Source organism: Rissa tridactyla, chromosome Z (genome assembly GCF_028500815.1).
Source record: "Rissa tridactyla isolate bRisTri1 chromosome Z, bRisTri1.patW.cur.20221130, whole genome shotgun sequence".
Taxonomy (NCBI): domain Eukaryota; kingdom Metazoa; phylum Chordata; class Aves; order Charadriiformes; family Laridae; genus Rissa; species Rissa tridactyla.
The window spans coordinates 70,262,351-70,276,938 of record NC_071497.1 but is presented as its reverse complement, the minus strand read 5'-3'; the positions used below and the strand labels follow the sequence as shown (position 1 = coordinate 70,276,938).

Here is a 14,588-nt window from a genome sequence, read left to right as displayed (position 1 = left end):
CAGCCTGTAATGTTGAATAAGGTTATTCCATGTCAGATGTAAGACTTTGCACTTGCTTTTGTTGACCTTTCTGAGATCAACATCAGACCATTTCTCCAGCCTGTTGAGGGTCCATTGAACACCCTTGTCCTCCAGTGTATTAACTGGTCCCACACACACAGCCTCCCCACCTCCACCCCCCAGCCCCCGTCAATTGGGGATGTTGTCAAACTTGCAAACAGTATTGGCCTGAATAGTGAGCAGCCTTAAAAGGCAGGTAATCACTGTAAATGGCCTGTGTTTGTCCTGGAGAGTGAAAATTCATGCTGGACTTGGGAAGACTAGAAAAAAGGCTAGTGGGTGAACTACTAAATGAATAATCCTGTACAGAACAGATGCACCAAAGCTGAAGGGCTGCTACTGCAGTGAAACTGTGGGAGCAGACCTGAAGAATTTGTGTTCATAGTGTTCAGTAGAGTGTGAGATTTCTCTACTCTGGCCCTTAAAGAAACCCCTGTCTTCAGCTCTATTGGGTTAGGCGTTTTTTGTTGCATTCAAACACTATTCTTAATGCTGACAGGAAATATAACAAATAAAGGTAATAATCAAAATTTATTCCTACTGATGGAACTTCATTCTTAGTAGATGGTATAATCTTAATATATGATATAAATGAGGGTTCTAGATACTACTTGCTGATAAAATCTAAAATAAAATACTAAATTATTATATTTAAAATGTTCATAACTGATTATCAGTTTAAGATTAGGAAATCTTGGCTAAAGTTTTGGCTAAAACATTTCCCTGCACCAAAAATTTGAAAGCAATAGTTTTGATTTTCAAAATTCTTCTGCTGGCTGAAAAACTGTCCCATCAGCCCCTGAGAATGGTATTGTATCCACTTAGCAATGGCTGGAGATGACAGATGGTTGTAACCAAATTAACATCCAATGTGTATTGTTTGGTTTCAAGGTGTAGAAGATTGGGCTGCACTACTGTCTGCATAAAAACCCATGCAGGACATTTAGGTATACTTAGATAGCTGAATATGTTTTGTTTTTGTTATATTCTTTATAATTTAGTTTAATTTCTTTCTTCATACATTACTGAATAGCTTTCCATCATTTTGCTGTAAGGGCATACCTTCAAAGTGCTAGTACCAATAAACTTTTAACAAATTTACATGGCGTTTATTGAGATAAAATGTTCCACCACACAATGCAACTTTTATGAGTGTTCTTAGTGTTAATGGTTAAATGAGATACAAGACTTTCCCTCCCAATACTCTTTTGCTGTAGGGTGGTAAGGGTGGTAAACATAGTCATCGGGTAGTATATTTATTTATCCTAGACTTGTTCACCTTCCCTCAACTGTTGTGTTAAAACAAAACTTAATGTCCAAATAGATAGAATTTAATTATATTCTGGATATTTTCTTATAGATGGATTTCAAAATAATGCATGCCTCAGGTTACCCCTAATGTTTGCAGGACATACTATGAAGCAAACAAGTAACCTTTTCTGATTATAGTCTCTGGCTGCTAATGAGAGGTTTATCATGGTTTTGTGGGGTACTGTCATGATTTGTTGCCTTTCACCACCAGTACAGTGATGTTCTGGCTTTGCTCCTAGAAGCCAAGAAATAACTTACAGGATGTGCAAAAAAAGAAATGGGAGATAAGCCACAGCAAATTGGCCGCAGCAAATAAGTAAGATAGTGGAATGTGTGGGAGGGTAAGATTTGGTCTAAGTTAGAACAAGCCTTTGGAAGAAACATCTTTGGAAATCTTACACGCTGGTTATGCTGTGTCACTGTCTCCACCTTGTTCTGATCATACATTTTACGTGGTTTCCATCTAAATTATTTGCACTGACTCATAGTAAGCTTGCTTCAGCCTATTATGAAGTTTAATTAGCAATGTTGACAAATCTTGTGCATATTTTCCAATGTTCATAAAAGTAATTATTTGACACAGAGTGCAAAGCTATTATAACAAGACAAAAAAGTTCCTACAGCATTTTTCAATACACAATAAGTGCTAAAAGGGTGCATGGGATCAGTGACAAAAAGTGCCCAGAGTACCCACCAGTTCTGTGATTTTCCAGATGCTCTCTTTTACACTCTTCTAGCAGACCAAGTTCAGATATCAACAGAAGCAACCAGCGAGGTGGGTCTATCTTCTTTCATTTCTCTAAATAAATGAAATAAGTTCCTAAAAGAAGTCGTGTATTTCTGATGGAAGCAACAGAGATTGATTTCTCCTGCTTCTGCTTTATCGCTATCCTCATAACAGAGATGCTTGGCAGCCTGAAATAGGACATGACATGTTGTCATCTTTCCTTCTCTATCCCTTTCATGTCCTTTAGGGAATCTCAACACAAATGCCTCATTTCAAGGAAATAAAATTTCTCTGCCTCTGGCACTTCTCTTTGCCTTTCTTCTACTCATTGTTATTGTAACTTTTGCTCATTTCACTGTTCTTTGGCAATGACAGCAGTATGTCCCATTACTATTGAGAAGCTCCCTCAAACATCTGAGAAAAAAAGAAAAAAATCCCAGAGAACAATCGTTCCACTTGACACAATGTATTTTATCACTTATCATAGCTGAAATTATGAAAAAGCTGTTGTAGAAGACAGAATAATTCCATATGTTCCAGACATGCAGTATCTCTGTCTTGCACAGGGCTATTAGGGACAGGATAAGAGAGCAAAAAGTGACCCAGAAGACTGCAGCAATGAAAAATACATGATCACATTGACAAACATGGAGTTGAAATAGCCAGCATAACCGGGACCATGACATATGGTGCTCTGTGCTCAGCGCTATCTTCTGTAATAACACTGCCTATACTATGGAAGTTCACCCCAGATATGTCAGGTTTTGCCAGCTATTAACAATACCATCTCTATTTTTCTTACCAAGCTGTGAAATAAATGGCAAAAGACCAGTTAAGAACATGTCTCCTCTTTCACAGAACACTTGACCATCATAGACCCGAGCAAGAAAATACAGGCTATAAAGTATTCATCTTCTCAAACTCCGAATCTGAGATATCTCTTATGTGAGACATTTTCACTCAGATTAATTCAGCCCTTATAGAAACCAGAAACACAACTGTGATGCTTACTTATAGAGGATCAAAACCTAAGGGATTCATAAAGTCGCAGATCTTCTTTTTTTTTTTTTTTGTACTTGGATTTGTTATTCTGAGGGATTTAAATGTATACAAATAAAACAGGAGATTAAAACCCTTAAGACACAGTCTCTCACTTTCTAGCTCAGAGGTTATCTTTGACCTAACCCACACAGTAGATGACATGGTGTTTGGGGGCACATGCCATCTACAGTCATGTATACAGTTGTGAACAGATGAATTTTTTCCCACTGCCTGAAAGCTTGCTTTCTAATGTTATGTGCCAGTTGATGTAAGATTATCATATGCTCTATAAAGGAAGTTTATTTCTGGAGTAAATTTCTGGAGGAATTCCTGAAGGAATGCATTAGCATAATACCAGTTGGTAAAATCACTCAGTGTACTTCCTTTATCAGTTTGGTTTTTTAAAATATTTCTTAATCTTTTTTTTTGAGTATCAACATACAGGTATGAACTAAACTGAAATACAATTGAGATACAGCATTGGCTCCAAATATTGGTACACTTTTCTGTTGCCAAGATGACTTAGCAAAGGATGAAGATGAATCATAGCCAGAATGGGTATTGATTGGCAAATAAAAAAAAATAATCAAAGTTTGCAGTGACAATATAATCTACTTTGTCATAGAGGATTCAGATGTGAATTGGTCAGTCCAGGTCATACTTAGGAATACTTATTGTTCTTTGTATTGTTGCCCATCATCTTTCCTTACCTAGAACATTGCCTGTAGCAGTGGACAATGACCTGGCATCGGTTATTGCTCACACTGCCTCTTGGCTGGACTAGAGGCACCAATACAATTGGATGTAAATTCTCCAGCGCTTAGAAAAAATAATTAATGCAAAATGCTGCAGGCATCTCAACAACGCAGACTACACCTCTGGTTACCAAGCACAGCAAACCCATTTTTTATGTTGACTTTGCAGAGAAGTAAAAAATCCAATTCAAAAAGACTCTGGTCTAGAACCCCAAAATGCCTAACTGTCCACAATGAAGACTGAGATCTGCAGTTATTGCCCTCTGATACAGAGGAAAATTTCTTACTTCAAAACCATATCTCTCCATTTAAAACCCCTACACTGCAGCAACAAAACAGGACAGAAACTGCACACATATTGCTCCCTGAAGAAAAGGTGTAAGTAAATCCATGAGCAATGGTCACACCTAGTGTACCACCCAGAGAACATCTCAAATTTTATGATGTCAAATGCAATACGGACCTCCAAAGAGTAGAATGATCATTAAATAGAAAACAGATAAGATACTTTGCTAATGCTATAGGAACTACTGGCTGTACCTATGCAAACTTTTCAATAACTGTTGAGTTCAGAAGTAGATGACATTGCAGATGTACTTTCAGATTGGACGCTGGGTTTGTTGAGACCTATGATTCAGTATCAGAGCCCCTGCAGGTGTCTGCTGACTTTCCAGAGAAATAGCTCAAGTACCTGCTTCCCTTTCATGCATAGGTGAATTTGGACTGGCTGTAGACTTGGCATTTGTCAGCTTCTCTTCTCTTTTGGTCTGTGGTTCTACTTGATCCAAATTTGCCAATGACCTTTCAGCAAGAACTAACTCAGCACTGCACACTGTCTTCAAAGCAGAGTGCAGGGGGAACCATACTGCAAATCTGACCTGTAAAACTGGAGAATGGTAAAACATATAGTATCTTCTGTAAGCAGGTGAAATCACATAACTGGAACAGTTTCAGGGATGGGGCAAAGTTTAGTTTCAGTTAAAATGTGTGCTTGTGTCTGTCAATTCATAGGCCAAGAATCACCTGAGACGTGGTGTATATCTTAAATCACGTAATAAGAGTTCGTAAATGTGGTTTTCATGCTTATAAATTTCTCTTTTTAAACTGGGTGCACATATATGATGGTAACTTTTTTAATCAGTTGGTGCAGGAGCCAACAAGGAGAGGGGTATTACTGGACCTAGTACTGACAAACACAGAGGGACTGGTGGAGGACATTAAGGTTGGGGACAGCCTTGGCTGTAGTGATCACGAGAAGATAGAGTTCAGGATCATGGGTAGCAAGCAGAAAACAACAAGTGTGATTGCAACCTTGGACTTTAGGAGAGCTAACTTTGATGTCTTCAAGAAACTGCTCAGAGAGATCCCGTGGGCTAGCGCTCTGGAAGGCAGGGGGACTCAAGAGAGCTGGTTGGTATTAAAATACCACTTTCTCCAAGCTCAGGATTGGTGCATCCCTAAGAGCAAGAAATCAGGCAAGGGATGCAGGAGACCTGCATGGTTCAGCAGGGAGCTTCTGAAAAAGCTCAAGTGGAAGAAGGAAGTTTACAGCACGTGGAAGAAGGGACTGACCACTTGGGAAGATTACAAGCATGCCATCAGAGTATGCAGGATGAAACAAGGAAAGCCAAGGCCTCCTTGGAATTAAACGTGGCAAGGGATGTCAAGGTCAACAGGAAGGGTTTCTTCAAGTATATTGGAGGCAAAAGGAAAACTAGAGAAAATATGGGCCTGCTGTTGAATGAGACAGGAGCCATGCAGAGAAGCTGGAGTTACTTAATGCCTTCTTTGCTTTGGTCTTTACCGATCGGGACAGCCCTCAGGAGTCCCAGACTTTGCAGGTAACAGGGAAAGTCTGGATGAGGGAAGACTTCCCCTTGGTTGAGGAGGATCAAGTGAGAGATCAATTAAGTAAACTGGATACCCACAGTCCATGGGTCCTGATAGGATGCACCCGAGAATGGCGAGGGAGCTGCTGGAAGTCATTGCTGGGCCACGCTCCATCATCTTTGAAAGGTCCTGGAGAACAGGCAAGGTGCCTGAGGACTGGAGAAAAGCCAATGTCAGTCCAGTCTTCAAAAAGGGCAAAAAGGAGGACCCAGGGAACTACAGGCTGGTAAACCTCACCTCCATCCCTGGAAAGAAGATGGAACAGCTTGTTCTGAGTGTCATCTCAAAGCATGTGGAGGAAAAGAAAGCTATCAGAAGTAGTCAACATGGATTCACCAAGGGGAAATCATGTCTGACTAACCTGATAGCCTTCTGTGATGGCATGCCTGGATGGATAGATGAGGGGAGGGCAGTGGATGTTGTCTACCTAGACTGCAGCAAGGCTTTCAACACCGTCTCCCACAGTATCCTCATAGGGAAGCTTAGGAATTGTGGGTTAGATGAATGGACAGTAAGGTGGATAGATAACTGGTTCAAAGATAGAGCTCAGACAGCGTCTGGCTGGAGGTCAGTGACAAGTGGTGTTCCCTGGGGGTCAGTACTGGGTCCAGTGCTGTTCAATATGTTCATCAATGACCTGGATGAAGGGATAGAGAGCATCCTCAGCAAGTTTGCTGATGATACAAAACTGGGAGGGGAGGCTGACACCAGAAGGCTCTGCCACCATTCAGTGATACCTGGACAGGCTGGAGAGTTGGGCAGAGAGGAACCTTATGAAATTCAACAAGGGCAAGTGTAGGGTGCTGCACCTGGGGAGGAATAACCCCATGCACCAGTACAGGTTGGGGGCTGACCTGCTGGAGAGCAGCTCAGTGGAAAGAGACCTGGGAGTCCTGGTGGACAACAGGATGACCATGAGCCAGCAATGTGCTCTTGTGGGCAAAAAGGCTAATGGCATCCTGGGGTGCATCAAGAAGAGTGTGGCCAGCAGGTCGAGGGAGGTCATCCCCTCTGCTCTGCCCTGGTGAGGCCGCACCTGGAGTACTGTGTCCATTTCTGGGTTCCCCGCTTCAAGAGGGACAGGGAACTGCTGGAGAGGGGACAGCAAAGGGCTACAAAGATGATTAGGGGACTGGGACATCTCTCTCATAAAGAAAGGCTGAGGGATTTGGGTCTCTTCAGTCCAGAAAAGACAGCTGAGGGGGGACCTTATCAACATTTATAAATACTGAAAGAGTGGGTGTCAGGAGGATGGGGCCAGGCTCTTTTCAGTGGTGCCCGGGGACAGGACAAGAGGTAATGGGCACAAACTTTAGCACAGGAAGTTCAAACTAAACATGAGAAGGAATTTCTTTACTTTGAGGGTGCCAGAGTACTGCAGAAGGCACCTCCCCTGCCGAGGGAGGTGGTGGAGTCTCTGTCTCTGAAGACATTCAAAACCCACCTGGATGCATTCCTGTGCAACCTGCTCTAGGTGACCCTGCTCTGGCAGGGGGTTGGACTAGATGATCTCCAGAGGTCCCTTCCAACCCCTATCATTCTGTGATTCTGTGTAAAGTAGGGAAGAGCTCACATGGCTAGAAATACTGAAGTCAGTGTGAGAACTTGTGAGTCAATTTTGAAAATAGGAATATTAAGCTTAACTCTTAATGACATGCATCAAGACATGAAAGTTTGCTATTTAAAACAAAATTTAATTTGGTTCCAGTTCTGCTGCCACTTTTTAAATTAAAATTAAGGTAAGATAGGAAGTAAGCTAAGGTATATATAGATATTAGAAATGGACAGATTTTAAAGATATTGGTGTATATGTACGTATCGATGTCATATACAGTGATATGAAATATCACTTGAAAACAACGCTTTGTTTCTTTGGGTTCTGTACACAAACATGTATGAAATAATAAGACTGGACCAAACAGCAAAGTATAGCCTGTGCAGTGCTCAAGTGTAGACAGGAGAACTGAATTTTGCCTCTAAACAAGAATTTTCTAGTACAATGCAGGTCCTTTTGGAAATCATTTCATTGACTACAACTGGACTGGAGCTGTGCCTCAGTAATGCAAAATAAAAAAAAAAAAAATCACAGAAATAATTTACAATACACTTTAGGGTGCAATTTGAAAATACAACTACTCATGCTTGCTTAAAATCACAGTTTATCAATCTAGGATTACATTGATCCTGCTGAAGTTAATAAAAAAAAAAAACACTAAAAAAAATCTACTATTGGTTTGAATGGACTATGCTTTTTCATTTACAATGACATAAAATGTAACTAATGAACTACTTCCACATCAGTGCTCCCTTGGAATCTCAACTATTATGCACCAGTTATTAAACTATTATACACAATACTCTAGCTTTGGGGTCCCTAACATAAGAAGGATGTGGACCTGTTGGAGTGGGTCCAGAGGAGAACCATGAAGATGATCTGAGGGCTGGAGCACCTCTCCTTTTGAAGACAGGCTGAGAGAGTTGGGGTTGTTCAGCCTGGAGAAGAGAAGGCTCCAGGGAGACCTTGTAGCGGCCTTCCAATATCTGATGAGGGCCTACAAGAAAGCTGGAGAGGGACTTTTTACAAGCACATGTAGTGATAGGACAAGAGGTAATGGCTTCAAACTGGAAGAAGGTAGATTTAGATTAGATATCAGAAAGAAATTTTTCACTATGAGGTTGGTTAGACACTGGAACAGCCTGCCCAGAGAGGTTGTGGATGCCCCAGCCCTGGAGGTGTTCAAGGCCAGGCTGGATGGGGCTTTGAGCAACCTGGTCTAGTGGGAGGTGTCCCTTCCCATGGCAGGGGGTTAGAACTAGAAGGTCTTTAAGGTTGCTTCCAACCTAAACCATACTATGATACTATGATGATTCTATGATTCAGAGGTACGTCATTTGGGATTGTCACACACAGCAAGATAAAGTGGAAGTATGATAGAATACAGTTTCCTTACAACAACTACTTGGGATTCTCCCCCAGGATATTTAAAATTTTATACTTAAGCAAACTTCAGTTTCAAGTACTTGTATTCAAGAAATATTACAGGTTAGTGAGACTTTTGTGGGAAAGATGTTTTTAGCACAATGAATTCCTCAAATCTACAGAGGAAATATGGCTTAGGAATTGCTTGAGTAAATCAGGTAGTATCCTCGAATTTCTAAGTCCTCTTTTTCCTACAGTTCACTCAAGCAGTTTTATACCCACCCACCCCACCCCACCCCTCTCCCTCCCCCTCCCTCTCCCCTCCCCCTCCCTATACTTGGTGCCTATAAGTTCTGGGCTCAGAATAAAGAAAAGAGAAACGCAAACAGTTCTTCTGTCATGGTAAAGCAAAACTGTTATAAAGATATTGGAAAAAAAATACTCATGGTTTTATTTTTTAGATATTTTCTTCAATTTATTAATAATCTTTTATATATATTTTTATGGCTTTGAGCAAAGACAAAAGAAAAAATCTAACTCATCCCTGAACATACAATTGTTGTAACAATCAGATCTATAGTCTTCCCAGCAGCAGTAAGATCCAACCTTTTTCTTTAATACATTTCATCCTGTACAGACGTGAGATTCCATACTTATGGGCTTACTTATGTACAGAGAAAATAGGTCAGTTCTGAAACTAGCAATGAACCTTTATATTACAGGAATGTGAGTCATTTGTTTCTTAATCTAAGTATATATACATTCATACATACATATATATATATACGTATATAATTTTATACCCTGTACCATTATTTTTTTTTAATTAACATACAAATCCTAGATATTGTCCACTCTATTACAAAGTCATTAAAAATTATTTATGGTTTCACTGAAAGACCATGTGAATTAATATTTCTTCATATTGCTTAAAATAAAATAAAAATATATATAAAAATATTTCGCTACTAACCCCATAACTCCTGTTAAATGTAAACGTTAAAGAGTTTGAAAGATCAGTATATGATCTTAATTAACTGACGGAATTTGTTAGCATTAAAATAATATAAGGGGTGTTGTACGGATAAATAAATGGTCTTGCAGCGTATCCATAATGTTCCACTTTAAAACAATCACTTCCCCATATACTACTCTGGGCCACTTAATTAATGGCAGCAGCATGTTAATGGGTTAATTACATCGCTTTTTACTGGTGAGTGGGAATCATCAAGAACTGGAAGATTTTTAAAAATTTTTGTTTGATGTACCACTTTAGTAGAAGGCATAACAGGCAGCATGAGTTCAAGCTCTGTTAGCTTTAGAATATTTACTTGGCTCTCAAGTACATCTGGATTCACTGCATTACGTAGTTTGTGATGTTATTTAATTTTTCCATGCATCATTAAACTCAGCATTAATGGGAAAAGAATTCCTTTGCATTTGCTTCCTTAACATGAGTCAGCTGGATTTTAAGGAACAGAATATATGCTTGTATCATATCCATAATGCTGATTTTTCAATGAGTTAAATTATGACACATTTAGTTTCAATCTCTATTTAATGTGACATATCAGGCACAAATGATTACGAAAGAACTTTTTTTTGTGGATAAGATAACATGAAGGTTTGAGCAAACAAAACAAAACGTTCACAAAACAGTATGCTTTAACCCTGCTTTCTGTCACCATTTCCTTTCTGTTTTGAAGACATAAAAAATAATAAACCTTGTACCTATGGGCTATGTTTGACACTACATGCCTTAGGATATACTAACCATTTAATTACGATATACACAGAGCAAATCGTGCATTTCCAGACAGACTTGATGCTATATTATATTTATTTTTGTAAATTAACACCACAGTCAACTACAAAACTACAGTGAAGACACAGAAAGCACCTGAAAGCCTAAATCAAGCCGTGGTTTACAAATAATTGTTTAAATGAAAAATCTCACTTCTAGACTTAAACCAGAGATTCAAAGTCAGCATTTTAGGAATTTTAAGGTAGACACAATTAATGAATGGTTATTATTTTCTAAGATACCATAAAGCCTTTTCCTACAATGGCTGACTGAACCTATTTTTAACGTGGGGTTTTTTTTTGTTGTTTTTTTGTTTTTTGTTTGGTTTTTTTTGTGGTTTTTTTTTTTTTTTCCCCAAAGCATGCATGGAATATTCTCAGACACTACTGAGGGCAAGGAGAAGAAAAGTGATGGTATTGGTGAAGTGCAAGCGGTTTGCAGGATCAAGCGTACAATTTTGCATAAAACATTGCATGTAAAAGTAACATTGTAGGTTTTAAGCCATTGCATTACAATTTAACAGTTGTGTTGCACTTAGCTTTAACAAATTTTAAAACTGTAAATTTTGAAGTGAAGAGCGGAACCTAAATTCCTAAACAAAGACCTTGCAATGGTACACCACACAGCAGCTATTTTTGTTTGGGTCTAAAAAGTTATTTACAATGGCAATATTCATAGTCTTTGTAAAAGTCTTTAGCAATGTCAAGATTGAAGTCCACCCAGTTTTCTGAAACAACAGAAGGGTTGACATGTCGTGAGGTTACAACCTATCCAGAGGAGTGCTAGTGCCAGCCTTTTGACTGCAGGTGTTTGCAATTTATTTCTTTTCCAATCTAATTCCCAACGGAAAGTGCTAACATGAAATGCAATGGGAAATAACAACTGAATTCTTCACGATAAATTAACAACGTGTACGCAATATATGAAATAACAGAGGTTTCAGAATATCATTCAGTCAGTGCTATGTGTTTGTTAGATTGTATTTCTCTTTTTCTTTTTTCATATACTTGTTTGAAGTTTGTTATTGTGTTGACAATTTTCCCATGAAAGTAGCACATCTCATAAAGAGAGAGATCTGTTAGACTGATTTTAAAGTTGACACATTAAAAATAAGTATTACAGCTGAATTTAGACTCTTTAATGGTTGCAAGAAAGGAAGACATGAATTCAAACAAGTTTTTTTAATTTTTTTTTTTGAGATATATTTTATATGTATAATCTTTACATTCGTTACGTAGGGCAAAGCTGTCTAAAGTATTTTTTTTTTCTCATAGTAGACTGCTGGGGCACATTAGGAAACAGGCTAAAACAGTTCTGGGGACGGTGCTCGGTTTGTCACAAGTCTGTCGCTCACAGTCACCAGGGATCATAAGTTTGAGGCGAACCGCGGTTTGTCTCCCTCGGGCTCTGTGCTTAAGACTGCGGATGAATCCCTTTGCAGGGGGGCTGGGGGCGGTGCGGCCCCCCGGTTTGGGGGGATGGCTCCCGAGGACATCTGTCGGAAGAGTGAGACCCGCTGGGGGACAGTGGCCCGGCCGGCCGGTGGCACGCCGGGGCCGGGGGCTGGCTGCGGGAGGGAGGCGAGGGACTCCCCCACGGTGGGGTGAGGCCTGGCGATCAGGGTGGAGATCTCGTGGGGCAGGGAAGGCTGTGAGGCGGAGAGGGGCCGCACCTCCCGGGTCAGGTTGGTGTTGTGGAGTGCCTGGGTGCTCTTGTGGACCTCGTTCTTCTGCCCGGCCCCAGGGGGCTGCTGGGGCGCCTGCGGTGGCTGCTGCTGCTGCTGCTGCTGCTGCATGAGGGAGAGCTGCGAGGCGGTGGGCGAGGCGTACTGGAAAGTTCGGCCGGCCAGAGGGCTCTGTACGGGCGGGCTGCAGACGGCGGTGGTGTAGGAGCAGGGCGAGAGGATGACGGCCTGCTGGGGCGTCTGGGTGCTGGGCGAGGGGGAGTGCAGGTTTCCGTGGGACAGGCTGCTGGCCGTGTAGACGGGAGGGGACTGTGTCCTGACGCGCGACGATGAGCTGGAGGTGCTGGAGTTCAGGGCGGGCATCTGTTGCAGGCTCACTGGGGCGATGGTCTGCACCATCTCCCTGTCATGCTTCACGATCTGCTTCAAGATCTCGTTCTCCTGGTTGTTGAAAACCCCAGTGTTGAGGTCCTTCTGGAACTTCTGCAGGAGGATTGAGTTCTTCTTCCCTTCACAGAGAGGCAGAAGAGTTAGCGAGCCTGAGGCGCAGGGGGAGACCCCTGCTCTGACTTTGCATCTCGGCCCCCATCACCAAGGGCTATATATTGTAAAAGCCTCAGCACAGGCCGGGCTGTGCCACACCGACCCAGGCTGGCAGGCAGCTCTCAAGGGACGGCTGGCCTCCAGGAACACCCCGTCCCCCCTCTCTCTGCGCCAGCACAGCCAGCTTTCATAACACCACTGCCCTCAAAGACACCTGGACGTTCTGTGCCTCTTCACTCGCCGTGTATTGCCGTTACTACAATTATTCTGCAAATGTAACCATGGCAATTTACTGCGCAACAGGGTGGAAAAAGCCATCGGGTTCCGCGTGTATAATGTCTTTCTCATCGCAAAACTGTCCTAATTTCCACCAAACTGTTACATAAATTATAAATACACCTGCCATTTAACACGTTCCCTGGAACTAATTATTAGACATTAGTAACTAGTGACCGCTAGCTTGCAAGAAATCATTTTTTTAAATGTATGTGAACTAATATGAACTCACGGATAATGTGACACCTGCTTGCACAATAAGGACTGCTGTACACTGTGTCCTGGTGTCTGCTTGATGGCTCTTGGTGTCTGCAAGATGTAGACACTATTCTGTGTCATCAGATGCGCAGGAACACAATTGCACTCAATTGTTCCTTTTTTGGATAAAATGGATCACATTTTATCTTTTGTCCTGTGTAAATTTTGTATGGTAAACACAGCACTTCTGACAGGATTGCTACTCCAAGAGCAGACTGAACTTTACGACTAATATTATTTAAGCACATATTAGACTTGGACTACATTTCCAGAGAGTCTTGAGAGAAAAACTGCAAGTCTTGATAAGATAAATGAATGCACTGAGTGCTCACAATCTGCAAAATACTAAAACAGGTCTATTAAGTATTAGAAACCTTCATACTTGTATTTAATTTCTTTACTCTTGCTATATTCAAGAAAACATGCTTTCTTCCAAATCACATCTTCGTCTTTGAATAGACAGCACAATGACAATGCCCTGCCATTCTTTCTGTATTCACTTTGAAGAAACTTCAGGCACAACTGTATTGAGAAAGAGTGACGTGGGGAAATTCTTACACTTGAGTTTTCCTGTGAAGTTGAGGAGACACCACCAAACAGGATAAATGATTTTTTATGCACAGCTGCATTTTAAAACCAGTGTCATTATTGATGACCAGAGTGTAATTCTCCCAACCGAAGACCATCTTTTTTATCTAGTATGGCCTATTAGAGTGGTCCAGAATGTCTGGATGCACAACGGCAGACTTCGCAAACCCTGTTTTGACGATCTGCCATGTCCTTCTGCCTTTCACTTGGGTACCATTGGCCTGCTTTTCTGATTGCAAGCAGATCTGAGTAATGCCAGTGTGCAGCCATCAATGCTAGCAGTGCTCCTGTTGTGAGGAAAATGAGAGCCCTGCTGCAAAGGATTAATTCACTTCAACAAACATGGGTTTTGCGAGTGCTGAGAGACTTCAGCTCTTCCCAGCATTATGGATATCATCTGTAAACAATTTATGTAGGAAAATGTCATGTACTGCTCATGAAACAGCATAAATGCTATCAGGTGCTGAGCGCAGCAAAAGAAATATACAGGATTAATAAATAATGCTAATGATAACTGAAGTATACAAAATAATCCTCAGAGGAGTATGAAAGCTTTCTAAAACTCAAGGTTTTTTATTATTTAAAAGTGAGATTGCAGAATTTCTTGTCTGGACACATGTCTTATTCATAGATCAACAGAACATTTACTGCAATGTGACAGAAAAAAAACTTTTAAGAAGGGTTTAATCTGGGCATTTTATCATGCAACTCAAGGAAAAGAAAAGATAGAA

The 14,588-nt window shown here is 40.9% G+C and overlaps 1 protein-coding gene across 1 annotated transcript in view; it reads right to left on the bottom strand.

Annotated features, from left to right (window-relative positions):
• Positions 1 to 11,008: 11,008 nt before the first annotated feature.
• Positions 11,009 to 14,588, bottom strand: part of HCN1 (hyperpolarization activated cyclic nucleotide gated potassium channel 1) — a 202,087-nt gene continuing 198,507 nt past the window's right edge. Inside the window, exon 8 of the mRNA XM_054187015.1 lies at positions 11,009 to 12,701. Within this exon, the coding sequence (XP_054042990.1) occupies positions 11,875 to 12,701 (827 nt within the window). The 3' untranslated portion in view covers positions 11,009 to 11,874. The remainder of the gene's footprint in view (positions 12,702 to 14,588) is intronic.